This window comes from Pseudoliparis swirei, chromosome 18 (genome assembly GCF_029220125.1).
Source record: "Pseudoliparis swirei isolate HS2019 ecotype Mariana Trench chromosome 18, NWPU_hadal_v1, whole genome shotgun sequence".
In the NCBI taxonomy this organism is placed as follows: domain Eukaryota; kingdom Metazoa; phylum Chordata; class Actinopteri; order Perciformes; family Liparidae; genus Pseudoliparis; species Pseudoliparis swirei.
In genome coordinates, this window is record NC_079405.1 from 15,944,388 (window position 1) to 15,972,351 (window position 27,964).

Below are 27,964 nucleotides of genomic sequence, written 5' to 3' on the forward strand. Positions count from 1 at the left end.
CGTATTTATTTGCTTTGTATAGTCGGCCGTGGGCCATGGCCTGCTCCAGATGTCACAGCACGTTACAAAAAGCTTTGTGGGCTGCAGACGCTCTGCATCCCTCTGCTTGGCGCTTCTTCATCCATGCAAATGATAAACTAGAACGGACACTCGGTAGAGCGCATACCTTCGCATATCACAAGATTGGGCATTGAATTATGAACATGTTGGCATTGGTTGCATGCCAATTGGATAGAAATTGACCGTGCTATGGTAAAATGAAGATTTTGACCTTTTCATGACCTTGACCTTTGACCCGATCGATCCCAAAATCTAATCAAATGGTCCCCGGATAATAACCAATCATCCCACCAAATTTCATGCGATTCGGTTTAATACTTATTTAGTTATGCGAGTAACACGCATACAAATAAATAAATAAATACACAGCGATCAAAACATAACCTTCCGCATTTTCAATGCGAAGGTAATGACTGCAGCGGGCCTGATAGCCGCTCCGTCACATGGTTTGACTATTAGCATTCAGAGCTAATGAAATAAGACGGGGGAGACACTCAGGCCAAATCCAAGAAATAAATGAGAGCGGGAAAGACCATACCTGTTTTTATTTATTTGTTGTACTCATTGGTGTGGTGGATGTCAAGGTTATTTAAATCATTGGCAGTTACGGACAAGAAACCGGCATTTAAGTTGGCACACTCCCAGGGAGACCACCGTCTAGCATCCCCTCAGTGTCTCTAACCCTTGTGTTGCCTTCGGGTCAATATGACCCGATTCAATGTTTAACCCTCCTGTTACCTTTATATTTACGAACATATTTTACCCTTGAGGTCAATATGACCCCAGCTATTAAAATCTCCAGAAAATTATTAGAATTAATATTGTTTTCCAAGTTTAAGTGTGAGGTACTTTATGTTTGTTTGTTGACTCCCGAAAGAACACCGACATTAAACATTGAATCGGGTCAAATTGACCCGAAGGCGACAGGAGGGCTAAAGGCCATCTCTCTCTTTCTCTCCTTCTCTTTTCCTCCCTTCACCTTTTCCCTCTCCTCAGTTGATCCTCTTTGATGTCCGCTACGATTAATGGCTTGCTGTCCCTCTCATCTCAGTCTGCCTTTAACGTCACTGACTTTTTCCAACCTCTGTACTTTTACCGCCAAAGAACACTTCTCTGACTTCTACCACTGTCTACCCCCCCCCCCCCCCCCCCGTAGACCAGACAGCAGGTGGTTCAGAGACATGACCGGCTCTTCTCGTCAATCTGTCCAATTAGGGAAACATATAATTTCCTACTTACCTTGACAGATCCTTTTCGTGCGTTCCATGCTGCATGTGCCGAAAAGACCTTTGAGGAAGAAACTGTTTCCAGGGGAATTGAGAATGTTGCTTTTAGAGAGAGGGATCACTGAAAAGGGCGAGTTACCTCGGAGCGTAAATACTAACCCTGGATTGGTTTTTGCTGTATAAATAAACGTTATTTCTCCTTTGCTTCTTTATCCTATCAAAAAACCCTGACGCTACATTATTGAAAATAGAACCATAAAGGTAAGGCAGCAGCTGCAGAGGGGTGGAAAGTTATTACTCTCTAGGATTACTAGCAGGGAGCTCTCCCTCTATCATTCAACCAGCTGCAGACTTCTAGTAGTTGAACCCAGTAGAATGTCGAAACATGCATGCTTTGTTATCATCAGTTATGCACATTTCAGCACAATACTAATTTGTGTTTTCTCTCTCGGCAACCCTCTACGTTTCAGTCTCGAATGGAAGGAAGGAAGATGTCTGTGCAGCATCCTTACCTGCAAGGTTACCGCGGTGTGTTGCTAGTAGTCGGGCATTTGTAGTCACCTTGTTGTACAGCTCAACACATCTATGGTCTGTAATCCAATACAATAACACTACAGACATGCACTGTGAATCCCACAGAGACTAGATACTTGAATTTTATTGATTTTTTTCCACTACATTGACCTCTTACATCTTTTTTATGTGTTTTAAATTAGTACAACATCTCTGACTAATTTAAAGGCTGTCTCCATTTCGCCCTCCTCTCCACTCCTAATGTTCTGCATTGGTTAATCTTTACACCATCTAATTGCTCTGGAAGTGGTCCTCTAATAACTTCTGCAGGAGAACTACCACATCATTCCTCCAGCTCCATTTATTGATTTTCTGCATGTTTTTGGTCCGACAACATGCACTGAACATTTTAGTTTAATTGACAATGTCAATTGATGATCTTGAGTTATTATATGAGCAGAGCCCTGCCAGTGGGAGGGTGAGAGGAGTTTTCCATACGCATTAAAACATGTTAAAGGTTAAAGGTCCGAGTTTTCCCAAACTGGTTCTTGCTGCCCTTCTGAACACTTATAACTTGACGTTTTTAATTATGAATCTTTTGATAGTTTTTGTGGCTGCCAATTTGCTGAGGTAATCTTAAGAATTGTCATCAATTGTATCGACATCCACCTTCTTTACTCTGACATTCACTCGATGTATAGAGGAAGTAGACGTGGGCTTCTTGCGTCTCATCCCTCTCTTCTTTGGCAGCAGTTGTCAGTGGGTTGTCCAGCTTGATCGGAGCCCCAGGCATGGGTGCCATCTGTTGAAGGACACTGAATCTCTCCGTCCCTGTCTTTCAAACGGAACGATTTGCCTCTCGTTGTGCGCGCACGTCTCTTTTTCTGTTCTTAAGTCTACATGCATGTATACAAGCTGCTTCCATTTCCTCCTTGATTGGGTCCGAAAATAGGAAGTGGCACATGTGTCTCTCGGAGGGCCTCTGGTCTCGAGTCTGGATTGGCACATTTTCTCAACACGTAGCTAAAAGGAACAGGCGGCTGGTGTGTAGGCGTCCGGGAACAGTGGGAGGGGGAGTTTGAGAAATGATAGAATTTGATATTAATTAGATTATGGAATTAGGAGAGAGTAACTAGTGGGGAGATGGATAAGTGAGGTAGTTTATTTGTTTGCATAAGAGTGTCAGAATGTTTTGTATAGTGAGGTTGACTCACTAGTTCCCCCTCAGGCTGGAGTATGCTAACTCAGCGTTTTTATTGTTGTGTTTTCTCCTCTTTAACCCTGTCCTCTTCTTCTCTACTTCAGTTTCTTGAATTCCCATTGCATCCTGTGCCACTTACTTATCTTGGCCTTAACACTAGCTGCCTCATCACTTTCCCCCTGTATGCTTAGTGTACTGCATATTAATTGGATTGGATTGGATTCAATCTATTGTCATTGCACAGAGTACAGGTACACATGCAACGAAATGTGTTCTCTGCGTTTAACCCATCCTTAGTTATTAAGGAGCAGTGGGCTGCAGTGATGCGCCCGGGGAGCAACTGCGGGTTCAGTGCCTTGCTCAAGGACACTTCGACTTGCAACTAATGGGGAGAGCGGGGATCAAACCGACAACCTTGGGGTTGCAGGACGACCCCCTTACCCCACTGAGCTACAGCCGCCCACAAAAAATTTGCATTGGATTGGATGAGGAGAGTGTTGGAATTCAAGCCTCTCGCTGTGTTTATTTAAATCTCAATGTGTCTCAGGGTGCTGAGAGCAAAACAAGAAAATCTCAAGTTCATTTGAGGCAATGTCTAACAATGAAATGTGTCTTGCCTGCATTGCCACCACAGCATGCAGCAAAGCAGGAAAAATCACATTACAATCTGCTGAAGAAAAGTGTTCAGTTTCTTTTAGTGCATATTGATTTAAAAACCTCATGACATCCAGTTTCTGCCTGTAATGTCGAGTTGAGCTTAAAAGCAAATGCAGATTTGGTATTCATGGATCAGCCTGTCACCAATGGTTCATATATTAATTTATTCAACAGATTTGCTCTGAAGTGAGGACAGGAAGGACCACAGGGTCCATTCCACTTTACATACGGATGAGCATGACTTAAGAAAACGTCTTTGTGCTCTGCCACTTGTCAATGCTATATTCAACTTTATCTTTATTTATTACTTAACGTTCTCTACATTCACAGTGGCAGCATAATAATTCGTCAAATAATTGTCTCGTTAAAGCCCCATTATGTCGTTTTTCCCCTTTAGCGCCCCCTTCAGTTTTTGAGGTATTTAACGTTTACTTCAGTGTCGTAAATACCCAGTTACGATAGATGCAGCCCGGTAGAAGCAATCCGGCGACTGTTTCTATTTTGGATTTATACCAACGGGCGGGATCACTAATAGAAGACTGCGCAGGAACACTGTGAACTGGGCCCAGCACCTACCGGACTAGGGTGAAGTAGCGCGGGGATTGAACGCGGCGCCTCGCCACGTTTCCGCCTGGTCGGTCAGCTGTTTGCCGGCTTTTGGGGGGGGCCTGCAGTCATTTACTTTTGTTTTGGGGGACTGCAAAGACTTTGGGGACTGTCGGGATCCGGGGATTATACTTCGTTTTGAGTGGGTTTGATTGTTTGTCGTGTATGTGTTCATTTTGGGGGCTTGCAGATGCATTGAATTTGATTTAATATAATAACATTTGGGTTTCCGCATATCGACTGTGTTTTTCTTTTACGACCATTTGAGCAGAGAGAGTTAACACCAGAACTCGCAGATCCGTCCATTCCCTTTTTTTTAGCGTATTGTACCTTTTCCCCTTGATTGAGTTGCTAAGGGCGAATGAAACAACATAACCAAAAGAATGACAACATTTAGTTTAGATGAAATACCGATCGCGTTTTCAGCCTATATACGTTGTTTTCTAAATGTTTGAATGTGGAGTACGTGTGATCGAATACAATATTGTTGACAACACCAAAAAGCTACATAAAAAAGCTACCCTTATACTGTAGCTGCGAGCGTGGAGTGGCACTTTATGACATTGCGTAATCACTGCCAGAAAGCAGGTCGAAGTACATCCGCCCCGGAGCGGGCGGCTCCAGAATCTTACATAGCGGAGTTATTTCCCCACAGACCCCCGATGGCAATGGCGGAGACGCAAATCGCCATATTAAAAGTCATTGTAGCGGCACAATTTTTTTCAAGCTGTTATTTTAAGGTACAATTGTTACATAATGTTACTTTAAAGCATGGAGCATTCATTTTTCACACATCAGAGCCAAAGAATTATTGATTTTTCAGTAAATTATCTGGTTCAAAACAATCAGCTACCAGATTTAGACAAATATCAGGAATGAAGCTTTAAAAAGTATAACAAAGCCACAAGTCATTATTTTGGTCTGAAAGCAATGCGTAGTGGAACATACAGTATGTTCCTCCCATCAGCAGTGAGATTGAAATTCTTCAGTAACGTCCCTCAAGCCTTTTCTCTTGCTAGTGGCCATAACAAGATTTGCTGTGGCTGACGAAGGAAGTTGTCGTGCTGACTCATAGGAGGCGGAGCGATGTGAGTAACTTGTGTGTGAGCTCTTGCGCTGATTGGAGCGGTCCAGGCCTGAACATCAACAGCGGGCCTGTGTTCTCAGCTAGCAGGGGTTCACACTGCGTCCTTTGTGTACTGCTCCCAATCCCACCAGGATGCTTCACACTCGCTCCAAACACATGCACATTTATTCACACACAGAGTAACATACCACAGGAGGTAGACCTTTGAAACTGTTAACATTTTAAACTTGATAAGGGTGTCACTGTGTGATGCTGAGGCAACACAGCACTGCTGGAAGATGAAGAAATGCGTTAATTATTTTAAGCTGTTGATCCTCAGTCTTGACACAGAAAAGTGTGATGTGCCCTTCCCTCTTTCCTCCTCTAATCTCCGGACTTGTCAGTTTCATCATGCTTCACTGAATAACGAAACTCCATAGACGGTGTGAGCGGGCCAGGATTTTTCACAGTAGAGCTGGCTGGCTCGACGAGTTTCATCAATGATCAAATGTGGGAGCCGATAAAAAGCTTTATCAGCTCTTCTCTCGGATCATATTTCTGCAAAATAAAACCCAAATTCCTTATTTGGACTTCAGAGTTGAACATGTGCTGATGTATTGTGTGTAGGGAATGCTCCCATAAAGGCGCATACTGTTATCTGACCTGATTGTGTCTGATAACACATCCACCTGTGAATACAGTCCATCCACTGTGGGTCAAGCGCTGTCTCGCGGCAGCTGGACCCCCCTAATCCTGTCAGCTCCCTGGCACAGCCTCCCCTGGTACCCGTCTCCCTGTTGGTTCTGCCGGTCTGTCAGTCACATTGGAACCCATCTGTAATCGGGCAATTTCCGAAGTCTTTTGGGAGATTTACAAATTCCCCGCTGTATTTTCCTAGTAATGCATATTTTCGTGCTGATACCCTACTTCTCTCCTAACACACACAGAGAGACAATATGTCACCTCCTTTTTTTATCCATTTTTATCATCTTTCTTTTGTATTGGTGAGGGTAAAGGAATTGTGATAGACATATAGAAGCTAACTTATCTCACTCAAATGAGATTTGGGACTGAACTGGCGCTTTACTATTTTCCTCCTGTGCCTGTTATTTCAACTCATTTTCCGCCATAACTCAAAGACAACCACAACTGGCGTACATGTTGCCCAGTTGCTAGGCAGTGAACATTATTTACTTTCCTACTGTTTTCTTCATCCCCTGCTCTTATTCCTCTGTGCATTGGTCAAACTGTTTCATGAAACGCAATTTGTTTTTAATTTCATCTTCATGTCACTTCAAGATGGCTTAAAGGTCCATTTAGCTAAATTTGAGCTGAGATCCGGCTTCAGTTTAGTTGTTAAGTATTGATTTTCGTACGCTGTTTGTGCAAAGCAAAGTTGGTTTGTCCGCACTATGTGAGACCTGGGGGTCTCTTCAGTCACCAAAGGCCGCCAGTTGGAGGTTGAAGCTGACTGGAGAGAGAAGCTGTGCTTGTTCAGCGCTGAGTCATACCATTTTTTCCAAATAATCTTTAGAACATACTAGTATCAATAGGGCATGTGAAAATGGTATGTGTGTGTGTGTGTGTGGGTGTGTGTGTGTTCATGTTCATCCAGCTGCAGTCCTGCGCCTGCACGGTCCAAAGGGAGCTGTGGTGATAATGCAACGTTAGCCACAGATCAGGCAAAGTGTGTTGTGTAATAGGATCAGTGATATGACTCCAACTGTCATCAGGATCTGAGCTCCTGCCACCGCCTCTCCCCACAGAACCACCAGCAGCATATGCTTATTGCCCCAATATTGAGAGTGATTGCATATGTATCACATCCGTGACAGCATCCTATATGATTCCTCAGCAGACCCAGCTGTCCTACCAAGTGTGCGTATGTGTGTGTGTGTGTGTTTCATCCAGTTAAGGATTGATTAGTAGAAAAAAAGTGTGTCCACTCCTGTAGGAATTCTGCAAACCTTCTTATGAAAGTACAAGTGCAGGTACAGTTGTTGGCAGCTTTTTACCGCCAAGTATGAAATGTTAAAGGTATCAGCGCAGTGGAAGATGTCCCTTGCCTCTGCATATGTGTGTGTGTATAAAGTACATTGAGGTCACTGAAGTACTCATAATAAGGAATGCTATAGCAGCAATGCATTGTTCATGTTTTTGAAGGTGTACATAAAACCCCACTCTACTCCAATCCATGTTGAGTGTTGTCCTCTCACTTTAAAGTGACTGTCATGTGTGAAGAGGAACAGACTGTATTTTACAGTTATTTCATTTGAACGTCAGATTTATTCTTGCAAACGCTTCAAAACATATTCAAAGAGTTCCAGCATCTTAAGTGTGTTTGTAAGGGTCAATACAAAGAGCTGCTACCTATGTGTTACCCAAAGCAGCCGTGTCACCAAGGTATGTGGCAAACTTCACCACTCATCTCTTAACTGTTAGCAGCTACGGGTCACACTCGGGTCCGAACTCCAAAGGGTATGTTTACGACTTTCGTGTGTGTGTGTGTGCGTGTGTATGTGTGTGTTGTAGATGAGATAAATGCCTGCTAGCTCATCAAATTCATGAAAGCAGGTCTAGTTCCAGTCTGTAACTGTAACTCTGTTATGGCTTGCGGTGCAAAATTAGAAACGTATTAGTTCGCCACATTAGTTTAATACATAGAGTTTAATGTTTGTGGTTTTAAGAGACAACTATTTTGAAGGCATTTTTGGGCTTTAAACCAATATTGTGGTTTTAACCAGCTTAAATCAAACAAAGCTTGTCTGTCATGATTTATTCACCACAAAGTGTTCCATCTACAACTGGATAGCTGAGGAATGCTCATGCTCCCGATGCTCATTTCCACTGAATCAGTCTCCATCTTAGTTATTTCAAATTGTTTTCAGTCGGGGTTCTGTTTACAGTTTTGCATTCAAGGTGTGCAGTGAGCCAGACGGAGAGAGCATTTTTCCCCTTGCTTTTCCTTCTGCTTAACAATATCACCCACAGACTGCTCAGCAGATGGATCAGCGCTTCAGCACAGTGTGATTTGAAAATTGCTTGGTGGGGAGAGTTAGGACTTCAGAACCATGAGGTGGATGTTAAATAGAGAATGTCACAATGTGTTTGTAGGTAAAATCACCCATCCAGATCGCGAGCACCCGCACTCTTTAGGTTTTGTTGAATTTTTAGTCACATTGGGTCAGCCTTGATACGCAGCAAGGCACGTGATGATGTCATACCTTTTAGACTGTCAAAATCTGTTGGATATTTGTTAAAACTGATCCAACAGCCAGTCTGAGCTTATATCCCACGGAGGAGTAGGAGCTGACAGCTGTCCATGGAAACTATCTTTGCCCCTTCCCACCCAGAGGCTTTGGTGTTCATGTGCATGCTGCGTAGTAGGGTATTTTAAGGGTTATCCCAGAAAGACCCCAGGCGAGTACGAATGGAGAGTGCACTGACAGTCACCCCTGGGTGTGTGTGTGTGTGTTTGTGTGTGTGTGTGTGTTAGATTCCTTGTGGCAGATGTGCTCTCTCTGGCCTCAGGCTATTAGAATAAACATAGCAGTGGATAAGAAAAGCCCATATCCTGTGAGTGTGAGATGTTTCCATCAAAATGTTAACATCTTTAAAGGCGTAATAAAAAGAGGGGAATATGATGACGGGTGTTTTTTTGCTCCTTTTAGAGGTTGAGAGAGTTCTGTACTACCATTTGAAATCAGACCACAAATATAACTGACTGATTTCTAACTGATCCCTGTACATTAAGAGAGAGCAGGAGGCCTGTCCAGGATGGAAATGAGAACTCAGATGTCTTGCAGAGCTGAAGGCAAAACTGTGAGGCGAAGGGAGGGGAGCAAGACAAGGGTCCAGATGTGAGCCGGCCTCGCTGGCTGCCTGTTTACATTTCTCAACCAACGGGAGTGTATTTTTAACCTTTGCCTGTTTTCTTTCTCTCTGCAGGTGCTGGAGAGTCGGGGAAGAGCACCATTGTGAAGCAGATGAAGTGAGTGACTGCTCATTGTTTTGCTTTTCCTCCCATCATCTGTGACAAATTAATATATGGTTTAACAGCACAATTTAATGTGTTTGTACTAATTACAAATAAATGGTTTTCCCACATGTATTTGATTATGAGTATCTAAATGAATGCATAAACTTAAACTGAAGAGTTATAGCAGTGCAGCACGAATGTTGCCTCACATCAATGTACTCCAACTGTCGGCTCCCATGTTCCCATGAACCATGCTTTCAATTTATTAAAAAAAGCCTTAATGGAAATGCATGAATAAAAGAATAATTGTCATAATGGAAACGACAGTCTCTTAAAAGTGGAGGATACTGAGTTCAGACCTTTCCTAGCCCCCTTAAAATTCGTACTTTGATGAATTGCTGATTAATTTGAATTTTTTTGCCTAAAATGTGTTCTTAATTTGTCTTTTGTTGGATCCTATCTGACGATGTCCGAGGTTGAAATACATCGACATATAGCCTTTGTACGGTAAGACAGTATTTTGCTGTCAATAACCAACATATCCGATAATTTGATTATGTCACAAGCTTTATATTATTGCTGTGTTTGTTGTTGTTGTTGTTTAGCTGAAAATCCACATTGAGTCTGGACAGATATTTCCACATAGGTGGAAGGGTTTTCATCTCTGCCGTCCACATATATACATATATCAGCCAAAAGCTCTGAAACTGGTCACTTTGCACATTTCAAATGTAAATGAACTAATCACATTTTCAATACATTCATATTTTGTATTTACATTCAAGTAAAGCAGGTGCCAAATGGTATCTTCTCATGTAGTTTATATTAGTAAACACACACACACAGCTCTATCCTCTTCTGTACTGCAGCTGATATTGTATTAGCTTGGCGCTGCTCGGCTCAGAGCCAGCAGGATGAAATCGGCCTTAACAGGCGTTTCACCCTGAACCTTTATCACCAGCCTCAAGGAGGAGAGAAGCGTTGTTAAGTGATTTACCGAATCAATTGGGGAGTCCAGTCACTGGGCAGAATACAGATGTCTTCTGACATGTGTACATTACTTAACTGCACTAAGCCTGTATAAAAGCAGATACCAGGGTTCATCTTGGTACATGGGCTTCCAGTCATGTTTGTGCAATTGTGCAATTCAGAATGATCCTGGCAATGTTGTTGCACTAGTTAGTGTTTGCTCAAGACAGGAAACATTAGTCAGGTTGTACAAAAGATGATTTTCAGTGCTCCTCTACACTGAAATATCATCATGAACTTGTCCTTCACCTGATAGGACGCCTCCCCCTCACTAGACCGCCACTGCTTGCTGCTTAAGATCACAAAACTAGAAAGAAATGAAGCCGGTCTTGAAACGCTGTCAAATTCCATATCCAAGTATGTAACTTGATCAAACCAAGAAATTTAACATGTATTTGGTGAATTATGATTCATTTGATGTCACATTTACAATACCAAGCAGAAATAAGGATACAAGTACACAACATTTGAAAGAGTCATGTCACGATTAACCAGCGTCCGTAGATTTCCTGATTGTTCTTGCTTTCATCCCTCAGGTTTCTCAAAGGATGTTTTTTAAACAAAAAGCATAGCTTGCTACATAATGATAAAGTGAGCCACTTAAAACTGACTGTGGGAGGATGTTTTAAAATTAATAATGCTAAAATGTTCCATTTTGGCAATCAGTGTAAGAATTATGCCAGGAGGAAACTGGCAGGGTAAAGATGACCGTCTATAGAAAGGCTGGTATTTGTGTTGTCTTGCGTACATCCTAATCTCCATGACTCTGTCGCACAAATGAAGAGGTTCACTCTGAGCAGTCGCTGTGAAAAACTCCCTACTTGTCCTCATACCCAGCGTGGAGAAGGTGGTGCTACATGTGGATTTCCACAGCTGATGACGTCATGTTAGTCTCCCTGTTCATTCTCTCTACACTGACTGAAGCAATTCGATAAATCTCTCAGAAACGCTCTTTGTTCACATCAGTGAACACCTACACGCTTGATGCTTTCTCTTTTGATACATCATGAGCAAAAGCGTACATCATTATTAACATGAATGATTCATATGCAATAATAGGGCCCTGGATCTGGTATGACATGTCAAAATGACTGTGGTGAGAAGGCCTCTCGAGCCCTTTAGCTGAAGAGCAGCTCACCACCGTCATCAAGTGCATTGTGGCTCCCTGAAAATAGAACCAACAGTTCCAAATTAGGCTTAGAGAAAGTAGAAACATTTTCTGTGGTTGTTTTTCTTTTTTTGTAAAATGGAAAATAATGGATTTCAGAGTTATTATTTGTGGGATTTTTCCATTCAAAATTCTGATAAAAGAATTAATTATGCTTCTTTGAGAGTCACAGGAAACGGGTGTGCTAATGATGGGGTGTCTTTTAATCTGGCTTTTAAATTTGAAAAATCCCTTCGGTTGACAAGTCTTTGATGCTTACAAAAATGTGACCGTCATAGGATATGACAGCACTACTAATGGGATGTATTAATTTAATCAAGTTTTATTGTATCCTCGTGAAAATATACCCCTGGCTGACTTGCAAGTGCAGTGTTTTTAACACAGAATCAATGAAATATTTAAATGAGAAGGAAGCCGTTTACAAAGTACACCAGTCATGTACACCCTGTGGACATTTACTTTCTACCCCTCCTATATGAGAACCCCTGGTCTATAATATGATTATGATGGCCATGTTTTCAGTTCAGTTTGTCTGATTCAATGCAAAATATATATTAAATGTACTCAACACGTTACAGTTAAATCTGATGGACCACATTCTACGTACAGGCGACGTGACACAACAAAGTCAAGCTGGACCACTGTTCATGCACCAGCTACTGGGGGAATGTCTTTGACCAGAGGGAGAGAAGTGGACAGAGTTTTGTGTTTTTCAAGTAAAATGAACTAGTTCATATTTCTTCACAGAGGTAAACGGCGAGCGAGTGCTCATGTGCTTTCAGTTCTCAAGGAATATAATATTCGGTACTATTATCAGCCTCATCATAGCAAGAAATAAGGAATTTGCAAGGACAACTCAGAACAGAGGGGATGAATGAATTGTTGGCAGGTTTGAGGAAACGTACGTCTGTTTTTATTTGTTGCCGACGTCTCAGGCTGTTCATCGTCCGTTTTGTGAATGGATTGTTTAATATACGGAAAACACTTTGAGCTTTTCTTCATAGGTTATTGTACAATGGTTTTATGTTTTATGTGGCCAATGAACAAAGAAGAGTTTACGACCCTCTTCATCAACAATGGTTTTATATCGGCAAACATAATTTTGTGTTTTATATAATATCTGGTGCTATTGTGCTCCTATAATTGGTTTCCAGATTATTACTCACTGGAAGTGTTATCCACTTAACCCTTCACATTTAAGGTGTTCAGGTTTATATAGCACACTATCACACTCTGTGTCCAACTCTTGTCCACACGTGATCCATGATCCTTGAGAAAGTGGTCGCAAATCAGTTGTGTGACTTTCTACATCATAATAGTTTATTTGAGGAGTTTCAGTCAGGATTTAGAAAACACCACAGCACAGAGACAGCACTGGTGAAAATTACAAATGACCTCTTAATGGCAGCAGATAAAGGACTCCTCTCTGTCCTGGTCTTGTTAGACCTTAGTGCTGCATTTGACACCATTGACCATGACATCCTGTTACAGAGACTGGAGCAGTCGATTGGCATTTCAGGCACGGCACTAAGTTGGTTTAAATCCTATTTATCAGATCGATCTCAGTTTGTATTTGTAAACGATGACGCCTCGATAACCACCAACGTTAGTCACGGAGTTCCACAAGGTTCTGTGCTTGGACCAATTATATTTACCTTATACATGCTTCCTTTGGGCAATATTATCAGGAAACACTCCATAAACTTTCATTGCTATGCAGATGATACTCAACTATATCTATCGATAAAACCAGAGGAAACCAACCAACTAAGTAAAATTCAAGCATGTCTTAAAGACATAAAAACATGGATGACCTGCAACTTCTTGATGTTAAACTCAGACAAAACCGAAGTAATTTGACTCGGCCCTGAGCACCTCAGAGATCAATTATCTGGTGATGTGGTTTCTGTAGACGGCATTGCCCTGGCATCCAACACCACTGTAAAGAATCTTGGCGTTATCTTTGATCGGGACTTGTCCTTTAACTCCCACGTAAAGCAAATCTCAAGGACTGCATTCTTTCATCTCCGTAATATTTCAAAAATCAGGCACATCTTGTCTCAAAAAGATGCAGAAAAATTGGTTCACGCGTTCGTTACTTCGAGACTGGATTACTGCAACTCCTTATTATCAGGCTGCTCAAATAAGTCTCTTAGGTCCCTCCAGTTGATCCAGAATGCTGCAACTCGTATTCTCACTAAAACTAAGAAAAGAGATCACATCACTCCTGCACTAGCTGCTCTGCACTGGCTCCCAGTAAAATCAAGAATCACTTTTAAAATTCTTCTCTTAACGTACAAAGCCTTGATTGGTGATGCTCCATCATATCTTAAGGAGCTTGTAGTACCATATTGCCCCACTAGAGAGCTACGCTCACTAAATGCGGGACTACTTGTAGTTCCTAGTCTTAAAAAGTAGAATGGGAGCCAGAGCCTTTAGTTATCAAGCTCCTCTTTTATGGAACCAGCTTCCAATTTCAGTCCGGGAGGCAGACACAGTCACCTCGTTTAAGAGTAGACTTAAGACTTTCCTCTTTGACAGAGCTTATAGTTAGGGCTGAATCAGGTTCACCTGGTCCAGCCCCTTGATATGCTGCTATAGGCTTATAGCTGCTGGGGGACGTTTTAGGATGCACTGAGCACCTATCACCTCTTTTTTCTCTCCTTAAGGATACATTTTCATCTCTCAATCACACGTTACTAACTCTGCTTTCTCCCCGGAGTCCTTTTGACTTCACGTCTCATGGGGTCATCGGACCCTATGAGACGGCATAGATCCTATCTGCCTGATGGATCGTCTGGGTCGTGGAATTCCTGCTACCGACTACGCCACTGTCCTGTTGAGACTCCGCCCACTCCTCCTCCCCACCGCCATCTGCCTGATGGATCGTGGAGGTCTCCATCGTGGAATAAGCCTACTATGAACGATTCATACACTCTGTCATATTCATTGAATGTATTTTAACTCTAAATCTGTCCTTCTGTACACATTACATCTATTGCACCTGTCCATCCTGGAGAGGGATCCTCCTCTGTTCTCTCCTGAAGGTTTCTTCCCTTTTTTTCCCCTGAAGGTTTATTTGGGAGTTTTTCCTGATCCGATGCGAGGTTTTGGGGCAGGGATGTCTTTGTGTACAGATTGTAAAGCACTCCGAGACACATTTGTGAAATTGGGCTATACAAATAAACTGAATTGAATTTAATTGAATGTGCCAACCTAATGTGAGACTGCAATATGATAATTAAAAAAAAGATTGATTTAAGAAATAAAGTTGGCAAAATGCTTCACAATCAAGTCAATCAAATAAGTGTATACAATGATTGTAAGTATTTGTTGGATGTGGGGGAAACACTGTCGGCTTTCAGTCCTCTGGGCTGCTGCTCAGTGGGCTCCCTTGCATCTTAATGAGGTCCCATTCAGCTCATCACAGCCAATGAGCGTCCTGGCTGTGCGACTCCGGTCTTTGGGCCGCGACGGGCTATGGGCGATGGTTCTGGTTGCCCCTTGCGTTTTCCACCACATGCCTCTTTCTCTGTCTCTTTCCACAGCTTCAAAAGCGAGTCAATATTTGTTCATGTTCTCTAGCTGAGGGAGATAGAAAAACATTTGAATTTTCCCATTAATCCAAACTACCAGTATTATGATATGTGATCTCATACATGGAGGACTGAGGCATTGTGAATGGATCTAATGAAATATCAACTAAATGTGTACTTTTTAAGTTGTTTTATTGTAACACATAATGGACAACATTTCATAAGTTGTTTTGCAAGATCTTGGGGAAAATTCAACTATTTTACACCATTTTATGTATTCATGTAATCATAAGTATGTACATCTTTACTGTGTTTCATTGTGACTTTGGGATTTCAGCTTGAAATACAAACTAATCTTTTTTTGGTCTCTTGCTCTTCCCCTCCCTTCCTCTGGTCTCTGTTTCCAGGATTATCCATGAGGATGGATACTCAGAAGATGAGTGCAAGCAGTACAGAGCCGTTGTCTACAGCAACACAATCCAGTCCATTATGGCCATCATCAAAGCTATGGCCAACCTGAAGATCGACTATGAGGAAGCTACTAGAGCGGTAGGTATCTGACACTAAAGTTGAAATGGGTAACTTTTTGAATGTCATCAAGGCGTCAGTGTTGTTGTAGAAAGAAGATTGTGTGGCTGAAAGCATCTCCAACCAATGTGGCTCAATTATTTTAAGTATACAAGCCTTATGAAAATACATATGACAGATGCATTTAAAAACTGCCATACAGTCGCTTTAAGGGCCATATCGTTCCCATGTAAAAGGAGGTGACACATCCTACTGGGAATCTGATTAAGTTTAGTGTAGTATAGCGGCTCTCAGCTCAGTGATATCATCTCTTCTAATCAACGCCTCCACTCTGCCTACATTCTAACCACCCATATCTGGCCTTGAGGATTTGAGGCGGCAGAAATGATGCAGCTCAAGAATTTCACCGAGTGCAACGTGACGGTCTCTCTTTGGAAATCAACTCTGGGAAACAGATGGTTAAGATGGACTCCAGCAGAGCCATGCATTATCTGCCTGTATGAATGTGAGAGCTGTTAAAAGGTACAATACGTGTTCTACACACAGAGAGATAAGATGACACGCATAACATTCAGGCATTAATAAGTAATGTATACAAAAGTAAGTCTACTATGATTCATATATTATATTCTCACAGATTCTAATCCTAATAATGTTCACTGTATGAACATCTGTGATACTTCTATTCTCTCCAAATGTCACGCTCCCTGTTGACCTTCAGTCCAGAGGAGTTGGATAAACATGTTTTTTATGTGGAAAGTGCTTTTTGACCGCATAGTATATTCTCAGAATTGGCTCTGCCAAGGGAGCTAGCGCTGCATGACAAGTTCTGCTGGACTGAGTGAATTAGTTTATTTGACCCCCCCCCCCCCCCCCACGCACACACACACACACACACACACACACACACTGCAATGGCCTACAGAGTTATTTGAGTAGCCTGGGATATTTCACAGATTTCAATTTAAAAAGGTGACTGAACTGGTTCGTCTGATTTCTTTATTTTTAAAAGCAAATAGCTGCTTTCATTGTTGGCCAAACATATCCATTGCTACAAACTCATCAGATGTTGCAGACATTTTCATGACTGTATCATAATGTATTTTAGTTTAACTAAAGGTCTATTGAGGGAAAATGTCAGATTAGATATTAGATTAAATATATACTTGATGGCCGCCTGTGGAACATGTATTTGGACTCTACGAGCTAAACTCGTCAACACATAAAGAGATCAAAAAAACAGAAAAATGCCATCCCATGGTATTCTGGATTCTGTTCTTCTGACGTCCATTTAATACTGCTTGTGTTGGTCACAGGATTTCGATCACTTCCACGTGGTCCCATGTAAAGGTTCTGCTTACTTACTGTGACCTACAGCTGAGATAGAGTGGAGGGTCAGCCAATGGTTAACTAATACATGGAAGTCTGCTCTCTAGCCCTGGTCCTGTATCAAACACAAAGGGTCAGAGTGGTGCGACGGAGGTGACGTAAGCTCTTTCCTCGTGCTCCAATACAATATAAACTAAGTTTGTAAACGCCTTCTAGCTTATTTATTATGGATGTCTCAGAGTAATAAAGGTAAGTAAATATTAGCATAAATATTTTTGCACAGTCTACCTTTTGATGCGTCTGTTTTTCCATACCACTACACGTTTCATATACTGTATGGATTCATTACGATGCAGTTTGATGGCAGATGGCTGTGTGATGGCCCGATGCCAACGATGGATACTTTGTAGTCATACTAGAATAATTAAAACTTTCTTTCCGTCATGGAATGTTTTCCAGTGGTTGTATCTCTTATCCACAATTTCTAAGTAAAGTATATTGAGAGATGGGTTTTTAAATGGGTACCCACAGCAGAAGCTAGCTACAGCTTGTAGTTTGACAAGGCAGTTTTCTGAAAAATCACTCTCCATATCTGATTTAATGTTTGCCAGCCAATTAACGCAGTAAACAACCATCCCAATGAATCTATGCTTTGTACCGGTTTTATTTTCCTAGTTATTGCTGGTTAGATTGTAAAACACCTCTGTCACAGTTAGCCAGAAGCTCAGTATTGAGAACCATATACACAGTTTATAACATATGAACATTCCTTTCACCGCAACTTGTCATACAAGTTTGTCCATTGTAGAAAAATAACGAGGGTTAATATACGGTCACATTACTTTTTTAGAGACCTACTCTATCTGGTCTGCGTTCTTTCTTTCAGGATGATGCCCGCCAGCTGTTTGCCCTGTCAGCAGTAGCAGAGGAGCAGGGCATCCTGCCAGAAGACCTGTCCAACGTCATCCAGCGACTGTGGGCCGACGCCGGCGTCCAGAGCTGCTTCACACGGGCCAGAGAGTACCAGCTCAATGACTCAGCAGCTTAGTGAGTGCATTAAGAACATCAAATGACATCAAAGCTAATATATGGAGCCTTGTGTTTCAAAATAAAAGGACCATTATTGTGCACTACTGCACTATTACTACTCTGGTCTGCTTTACTAGAATTCAAAAGTGTTTTCTGCTGGATTCTATTTGATCATTTCTCATATTGTTAATTTTCTCAGCATCACAGCCCTGGCTGTAGAGAAGGGCCCCATAGAGAGCAGCTGCAGTTATTAATAGTGAAGCCATTACTTTTTTGTTTAACAAGTGGCTTTCAATATTAATACCAATCACATCGCTAATCTGCAACAGCACAGCACCCTCAGCCTCTCTCCGCAGGTCTTAATTATCTCAATGACACTCCTTTCTGAGCACTCTGTTTTTGGACCCGTTATAATATACCAGGATAATAACAGAGAGAGCGTGAGGTAACTGGGAGAGGCTGCTGGTTAAGAAGTGAGAGGTGGTTATCACTCCGACCTGCTGCTCCGAAATGGAAATCCAGTGAAAACCGAGAGCTTCAGCCCGGTTGGCAACCAGCTGCCTGCAAGCTGCAGCGGGAATTGACTGCAGTGAATTATATTTAATACGCAAGGCCTTTGATAATACTATGACACCTCCAAAATGTGCTGTAAAATATCAGGGGAGTGTTACGCCTTTCACAAAAGATTGCTTTGCAGTCACGGCTGTATTTAACTTCCAGGGGGAGTGATTTTGTTCTCTGTTTGTGGGGGCCGCTAGAATCATAACTTCCCCATCTTTGCTCTTGTTAAAGCCGAGGGGACCTGAAACCACACCGCCAGTAGGCCGGGAGATTGTACAATGGTTCATCATGACTTGGTGGGGCACTGGGAGAGGCGGTTCCTATAAGAGGACTAATGAGTCTGGTACTAGAACATAATCCATGGCACCTGCTGAGAGCCAGAGAAAGGAAGCGAAAGATACAGAAAGAGAGGGATCGAACAGCTCACATTAACAGAGACCTCTCTCTTCTCTCTCCCTGGTTGGATAGAAAGAGACATGTACTGTGCACTCAGACAATAATGGATCCATCAGCCAATGAAGACCTTTTCACACGTCTGGATGTGTAAAAAGGAAATGGTCTCTCCTAGATCAGTTCTGTGTCTGCAGCAATATGAATTCCATAATGTCTCCACATTGGGCCTCTATTCGTGTCACTGAGTAAACAATTATCAAATATAGTGAAGTGGTTTTAAAACCTTCTGTAAAATCCTCATCATAAAATGTGTCCATTGATGATTCTCTGTTACACTGCAGTTGATTACCTTTATTATATAAACCGTGGGCCAAATGAAGTAGTGCTACACTCCCTGATGTGTGGACTACAAAAGCAGCCTGAAGCGCTCTCCCTGGGGAGCCGGATAATAATGAAACTGTCAAACACGTGCTCTAATATCTACACCCGGGCTGCGGCTTGCAGGGGATTACATTCAGCAACAACACTTTGTTATACAACCCTTTCTTTTTTTATGCAGTTGCATATTGTGCTGAAAGAATGACATCAAATACTTTTGTCTTATTGTGTGTCTCCCATGGTAACACTATATGTTCAAACATTGATTGTGGTCTTGTATGTAGTGCTTTTATCAGGTTTTAGGCATAAAGCCAAATTGCTTTTTGACCATTTTTGTGCACCGACACACACACACACACACAGATACAGTTTCTTCCAAACGCATAACAAACCAAAACATGCTGACAATATTGTCAACAAAACAGAACGTCAACACATCACATTTAAGAGACATTTAAATTTAACAAAAGTCACTGTGCATATGAAAAGACGAGCATCTCAGTGGCCCTCGGCAGGATGTTATTGTTTACATTGCTGACCACATACAACATCATTTTGTGATTATTGACAAAGGTCACACTAACCAGTGTGACTCCTCCCCATGCTTTACCTATTGTGTTGACACGACTTGCAGTTGATGTTTTCCCATGGCTGGGTGTGCAGTATGTGATTCGCAATCTCTGTCTGCAACAGCGTGGTTGCTTCTCACGGACAATATACTCGACTCTCCAATTACCAATCAATGAATTATGAGTGAAGCTGTTTCAGGAATTCACAATGTCAGCAGATACGAAGTTTCAGGAAATGTTTCCTTATCTGATACACAATGTACGTTATATGAAATTATTATTCTTGACAAAAATGTGTCTAGCAGCAGCCGTGTGTTGCTCTGTGACGGCTCATCGGCTCATTTAATAAGAGTTTGAACCCGACTGTGCTGAGATGGCACAGTGCTGTTAGAGGGCCACCATGCGACGCTTGAGTCCTTCTCTTGTCTGTGTGAAAGGACAGATGAGACGTATAACCCGAAACAACCCTGACACCTTAAATTCCCTCTCTGGCGGTGGGAGAAATGTGATGTATCTTGTTTTTGTCCGTGTTCCCATCAGCTACCTCAACGACATGGGGAGGATAGGCAAGCCAGATTACATCCCCACACAGCAAGATGTGCTGCGCACCCGAGTGAAGACCACCGGCATTGTGGAAACGCATTTCACCTTCAAGGACCTGCACTTTAAGTAAGATCCCCCTTGAACCGTGTGTTTTACTCAACGGCTCATTTTGTGGAACACAGTTAAAATTTATACAGATGCAAATCAGTTTATAATGTACAGCTCGAAATTTAATTTCATCTGCAAAAGGTTTATATTTACTCAACAACCGCCTCTGCTAATATTCCTATATTAAATAAAAAGCTATTTCTCACAGCAGAGGATATATATTGTGTTGAATAGCAATTCATTTTTTAGATCATCTTGTAGGAACTAAAATCAGAGACGGTGAGGTGCCTCCAGGACTCGGGTGCATTTGATTACGCTCAAGCTCGCCACCTGAAGTATATCAACACATTTCTCTTAGTTCTCTGAGGGTTGCCTGAAATATTTAGCAGTAATAATACAAGTCTTTGCAAAAGCAGTGAAACCCTATTTGATCTCCCAACAAATCCTTGGTGCATCATTTTGTTAATTTAAAACAGTTATAACAGACTCAAAACATGATTTAGAAAGCAATCAAAAATGCATATGTTTGCCACCGAACAATACTATTTTTTGGAAAGTCAATAAAGACGTTACACAAGGCTCATCCAGCCAGTCACTGGGCCTTTTTTTAATGGCTGCCACTTTTATTATTATTATTATTATTATTATTACTATTATTTTTATATGTGTATGTATATGTGTGTATATATATATATGTATATTTATATATATACATATATATTAGGGCTGTGAAACGATTACAATTTTTAATCAGGTTAATCACAGGTTTCTGTGGATTAATCATGATTAATCACATATATACATTTACAGGGCTCTCAAGACAGGCAAGAGCTCCGAGAGGAGTTGTTGACGGTGGGGGGGGGGGATCGAAGTCGTGTTAACGCGACACTAGAGACAGAATGACATGCTGCTGGTTCGAGACGACCAACAACAGACGGATTGGAAGCTCATTCTGCGCATGCGTTAAATGCGTTTTAAAAAACCAACTAATTAATCCTGTAATTTTATTAACTGAGTTAACGCGTTATTTTTCACAGCATGTAATATATATATATATTATATCATATTATATGTATATATATAAATATACATATAATATATATATATGTATATATATATACATATATATATATTATATGTATATTTATATTGTTTAAGCTGAGAAGAAGAAGGAAACGCCTTCATTGAAGTACCAACCCATAAACACCAGTAAAAGTTCTTAAACAGAATTAATTTTTTGCTATTCCACATAAACTATATACATGCGTGAGATTTGTGTAAGTGAGTTATTATCAAAGCACGGTTACGCATATTAATAATAAAAAAGATTTAGGAATACAAAATCACAATTACCCTTTCAGTTTGTTATTTTGAATGACGGTTTTCAGCCACGCCTCTCAGAAGTCTTGTTCCTGCAATGGAAATGTTTCATCATTGTGTTTATGTATTCTGACATTACATATATATAAATATATTACCCATTGAGATAATGAAATAAAGCCAAACATAAACACGTGTCACCTCGTATCTTATGGATACATTAGTCACTGCTGCTTTAACAAGGCAGTGGAAATAAAAAGGCGTGTGTGCTTCTGTAGCTGCTGTATGTCTGTGTGTCATATTTTAGTCTCATATTTCAGTCTAGATTTATTTTATGTCTTCCTGGGAGACAGTTGGACCAAATCCATCTGGCATATGTTTACACCTCAAGCACCTCTTTACTGCTGATATATTTAGTCGACGTAAGCATTGCTGGAGATGTGTCACTGTTATAATGAGCTCTGCTTACTCAGCATAAAGCTGGTCGTCCGTCGGAGTTAAAGTTCCTCCATAACGAACCAAATTTTGCAAAGTGAAAACTGCTTGGCAGGAAAAATAAATGCATCTCTGCAATGCTGCAAACGATAACGCTCAGCTGCCAGCTGAAAAGCTTCCTCTCAATGTAAGGTGGAGAAAATCCAGATGAGCATTCTCCTTCATCCAGCGAGGTACCCTCCATCTTCATGAATAAGTCATATCGGAGCCTCGTGAAAAACCTGCCGTGCCTCAACGTGCCTTAAGGCCGCTGTTACCGCAGCAACCGCCCTGAACCGAAATGCCAACAAATGTCAGGGAAAATGATACGTTAAAAAGTGTTCTCTTATGCTTAGGCCTATCTGCTCTGTGCGTGTGCGTGTGCGTGTGTAGGATGTTTGATGTTGGAGGCCAGAGGTCGGAGAGGAAGAAGTGGATCCACTGCTTCGAGGGAGTCACAGCGATCATCTTCTGCGTCGCCATGAGCGCTTACGACTTGGTCCTGGCTGAGGACGAGGAGATGGTGATTTAAGTTTAAAAATGAAACCATTAAAAAGGGATTGAGACTACATAAAAAACATAATGGACCTCTTATACTCCACTGCAAGCTCTTTCCAAACCTTTCCCTCATTCAGATAACATTATGAAAAATACTATTTAATAAGATGTTACAATTTTGTGTGACATTAACAATATTTCTATCGCAAAAGTGAACCCACCAACTTCTTGCAAAGTTGTTTACCAGCATATACCATTATTTATGTGCACATTTTTAAAACCCAACTTGAATTAAGAGGTACGGTTTGGAATCGCGGGCACTAATTAATAAAATGCTTTGCAGCCTTGCATGTGTTTTGTAGTTCCCAGGATGTTCCCAAATGGTGAGGGGAGGTTGGGTTTCAGTAAACTCATTTCCCCTATGTGTCCTCGTTGAGCTCCCTAATAATCTCTTTATCTCCACATTTGCACCCGTCCCACCCAGAACCGGATGCATGAGAGCATGAAGTTGTTCGACTCTATCTGCAACAACAAGTGGTTCACAGAGACGTCCATCATTCTGTTCCTCAACAAGAAGGACCTGTTCGAGGAGAAGATCGCCCACAGCCCTCTGACCATCTGCTTCCCCGAGTACCCCGGTACAGTCTGAACGTCTCGATGGGACAAAACCTCTTGTTTTTCAGTTATTTAAAACAATTTCAATAATCTGTGTATAGGGTGTGACATTTCCATGTGTTGTACTTCTTTGTTCCTGTTACAGAATCAAAACCAGGCACAATCTGCCTGTGTAAGATGATAATAACCTCAACATAGACAAATATATAACTGATGATACAATTGTTAACATTTTGTTTCAGAGTATATATACCAAGCAAAGACATAATGTTTCGTTTGAGAAAAAAACTAGCATGTTGAAATCATATTGAGGCGTTGACGCCCTCAGCAGACTCAAGCTCTCCCAACACTCTCTGTCTCTCAGGCCCGAACAAGAACGAGGAGGCCCAGGCGTACATCCAGAACAAATTCGAGGACCTGAACAAGAAGAAGGACACCAAGGAAATCTACAGCCACTTCACCTGCGCCACCGACACCAAGAACGTGCAGTTTGTGTTTGACGCCGTCACTGACGTCATCATCAAGAACAACCTGAAGGACTGCGGCCTCTTCTAAACACACGTGAGAGAAAGAGTCACGGTGAGGAACGAATGAGCCTCCAGTGATTCAGCTCTCTAAAGGGGCTCACAATGGAGCCTGTTTGAAATGACTAATTTTGTTTTTTGTGCTTTATTAGATTACTTGAAGAGTTCCGATGACCATAAAGATAGGGGAAATAAACACACATCATGAATGACTGCACTGGCCAACCACGATTTCAGCTTTGATCAGCTTTTTATAAAGACACCGAATCGACTGAAAACGACGAGCCTCGCAGAATTTCAATAAATGCTGATCCAGTCGCTCGTATCATTATCTCTTTGGGCAATGACCACAAAAATCAACATTTATTATTATATTTTGGGTCTTTTTTTCTTCTTTATTTTCAATTCTTAGAGGAGGCGAAGGAAAACTTTTTTTATATAAATGCATTCATTTAACTTTTAGAAATTCTGATGTGCAAATTATTAAACTTTTAATCACATGAAGCTTATTTTTGAAGAGATGAAGCACAGGCATGGACAGAAAATATGATCGATAAAGGAAAATGCTTTTTAAATAATGTTTACATAAGTTCATCATTCATAGCCAAACCGTATGTTGTTCTGCATGACTCAACATGGCAAATATTAGCTCTGTAATCTGCACAAATTATATCGCATTCCGACATTGAAAAGAAAAAATATTAAAATGTTGGGAAAAAAATGAAAAAAGCTTCACTTGCAGGGGAAATTATGGCAAAATCCTAACTGATATTTAAAGTATATGTGTACCTAACATTCTGTCACTTTTTATAGCACCATTTCCATGTCTGTTGCAGTATGTTTGTGCCTTTACTTCTGTTTACAGCCAATTCCTAGATATGCTTTCAGTATGTTTGACCTACTGTGCGCCTATATTTTTCTTGCATTTTCTGCCTAGCACCTATGAATATATAGTGATTAATAATGAGAGACGAAAATCTAATTTAGAAAAAGGTTAGTGTTTTTGGTAAATATTAAAATGCTTTAAAAAGTCTTATATGATTTAATTTAAATAAAAGTAGAGATCACCTGACTCTTGCACATTGTTTTTCCTCTCTGTTTAGTACTTCTACTTTTTACTGGAACACGTTTCTGTTGTTCCATTGCAAACATGAATGCAATGGAAGTTCTTGGGATTTATAATACTCATATCTCTTCACAAAATAATAATAATAATACATACAATTTCTATAGCGCTTTTCATAGAACTCAAAGACGCTTTACAACACATAATTTAAAAAATCCTAAAAGCTATGCATTAAAAATGACAATAAAAACAAACTATAAAAGCAAATAAGAACGTTCAGAGCACACAATCACACATTAAAAGCAGTTTTGAACAGGTGGGTTTTGATTCGTGATTTAAACGATGAAAGTTCGGTGCAGACACGGATGATTTTAAAATAAGACCTTGTACCCCAGCTGAACAGCAACCATTGAAGCCACAAGTGATAAATAAAGGCCCGTGGCGAATGCTCAAATGTAGTGGAATAATAGCGCTATAGAACACCTTAAATTACTGGTCACACCAGAGCAGATAAGGCGAAAGCAACGAACTCCGAGTGTAGAAATTGATCACAGGTGTGTTTGAATTTGTAGGAGGAAGGAATGTGTTACTTCTTCTTTCAAAAGATACATCTTCTTGCTCTTAACAGACAGACAGACAGACAGACACACACACGTGTTGTCGACCTATCCACAACTTCTTCCTCGAGAAAAGTCTTTCAACAGGCAGGTGGCTCCATCTAGTGGCCTGTTGAAGTACATGCCGTCACAGTTTCCAGAGATTAACTTGTTCAGTCTCATCCAGCTCAGTTTGGCCTTCAGGTATGCTTTTTCTTTTTCCCTAACAACATTGTGCCTTTTAAGAATGACTACCATATTAGTACCACGATAAGGACAGAGCACTCTACATCGGTCAGAGATTTAATCACCAACTTGTCCAGATGCAGAGGTGAACTTGTTCCCTTTACCTGCAGTTGTCTGTCTTTGAACTGGAGTGAGTTAAGACAGTGATGGTCAGAGAGTGTGAGCGACACGTTGCTGTGAGTCGTGTCCATAACCACCTCGGCACATTTTTCAGAAGGTTTTATCATCACTGTTCTTTTCATCCAATTCAAAATAACTTGCCACTGGTTTACTTCAACTGAAATGTGTCGAGCTGTAAGTCACTGAAGAGTGTTACCGGTATGCTCGTATTACCAAGACCTCCTTTTGAAATGATCAATAGCAAAGGACATACATTGTATGATAATTATGATGTATACAGTTTATTAGTCTGAAATAACCAATATGGGTGAGTTCAGAGAAATGACCTCAAGTGATTCAGCTCTTCAACGGGGAAATAAAGCTGGTTGACATGGCTAATTTAGTTTAGTGCTTTATCAGAATACTTGAAGAGTTCTGATGGGCATAAAGATCGGGGGAATATAGAAACACATTGAATGACGGCACTGGCCCACCACAATTTCTGCTTTGATCTTCTTTTTTTTATAAAGACACCGAATAGACTTATTTTTATTATATATAAATGCTAAAACAGTCGCATGTTTTGTTAACTTGTTGTGCCATGACCACAAAACCATACATTTTCTTCTTTTCAATTATGGAAAACTTTTGATTATTACACATTATCACACGAGCATTGTTTTTTAAGAAATGAAACAATGGCAGATACATAAAATAATAGGCGGGGGAAACTGCATTCATAAAGCAATCAGCATTCATAAAGCAATAAGCAGTGCTTTCTCTAGAGGGCACTGCAGCTCTTCATCTGACTCGACCGTCTCTCTGCCGTCAGCCTCCCAGAGGCCCAACACAAACCAGTACAACATTTCAGAGTTTGCACACTCGCCAGTAAAAGAAAATGTTCTGTCGGGTAAATCCTTTAAAGTAAAGGTTCATTTTTGAAAAGCAAGCTTATTGCTTGATGTATTTAAGCAATCTCTGAAGCAGACATTTCATGTTTAAATGTTGCCATAAATGAATTCTTCATGCATCTAAGCTGTAAGACATGGCTGTAATAATGTCTGTGAAAATGAATGATTCTCTCACAAAGCCATAAATGAGACGTATAAACATACAAGCTGGTGCTTTAAAACTTCATCCTGATGTATGTTGGACACATACAGCCCACTGCTCCTTAATAACTAAGGATGGGTTAAATGCAGAGAACTAATTTCCCCTTGGGGATTAATAAAAGTGTATATTCTATGTACCCGTCTGTACGGCTGAACGCAACATAACACAATACTGTTTATCTGAGGGTCAGCCCTAATCACCACCACTGAAATACAAATGCAATGTCAAGAGAAAACTGACAAAACATTCTCATTTTAAAATCAACTATTATAAAAAAGGAGAGTATTCATCGGACTTAATGGATTGTGTTCAAGTACCAACTCATATAATTATGATATCCATTAGGCATCCCTAAAAGCAGAATTATCAGAATAAAGGTTGGCTTGTGTGGAAAATTGAAAAGATCACAATTCCATGAATAGCCCTGTGTAATTACTTAATGCACAATGTAGAGTGGATGCGTTGGTGGCTTTCAGAGTGAAGGCGGTGCCCTCAACGTTGTGTGATTATCTTTTAGAACATATTCTTGATAGAAGTAAAAGCATGGAGTTCTCAGGAACTCTTTAAAGGACTATATTCAAACTCCAGTCTTACTCTGTACTGTACTTATACTATAGATTGAAGCTGTATGAACATATGTGGAACACTATAATTAAATAGGGGGAAGTCAAATAACAGATATTCTGTATTAAAGTGCTTACAATCTCCCTGAAGGAGCCACATGAGACCAGAGGATAAGTGTTGGGTCAAGCCCGTTTGGACATGCCGTGAGTACCTGGATGCTAATGTTGGACTTGCTGTGGAGACAAATCTGCACTTTAACAGCAGACCATCAGATCTGGATTCCCCCTATACAGTAGTGAACAGATGCATTCCTCTCCACCCATTAAAGATTTGCATAAACAACCATGAACTGAATATTGTGAATGGAAGG

The 27,964-nt window shown here is 40.9% G+C and overlaps 1 protein-coding gene across 1 annotated transcript in view; it reads left to right on the top strand.

Moving 5' to 3' along the window:
- The window catches only part of LOC130208100 (guanine nucleotide-binding protein G(i) subunit alpha-2-like), a 58,292-nt gene extending 33,310 nt beyond the window's left edge, over window positions 1-24,982 (top strand). Inside the window, exons 2-9 of the mRNA XM_056437020.1 lie at window positions 9,278-9,320; window positions 15,449-15,590; window positions 17,785-17,945; window positions 20,369-20,497; window positions 22,667-22,796; window positions 23,256-23,409; window positions 23,751-23,965; window positions 24,063-24,982. Coding sequence (XP_056292995.1) covers window positions 9,278-9,320; window positions 15,449-15,590; window positions 17,785-17,945; window positions 20,369-20,497; window positions 22,667-22,796; window positions 23,256-23,409; window positions 23,751-23,941 — 950 coding nt within the window. The 3' untranslated portion in view covers window positions 23,942-23,965; window positions 24,063-24,982. The remainder of the gene's footprint in view (window positions 1-9,277; window positions 9,321-15,448; window positions 15,591-17,784; window positions 17,946-20,368; window positions 20,498-22,666; window positions 22,797-23,255; window positions 23,410-23,750; window positions 23,966-24,062) is intronic.
- The last annotated feature ends 2,982 nt before the right edge of the window (window positions 24,983-27,964 follow it).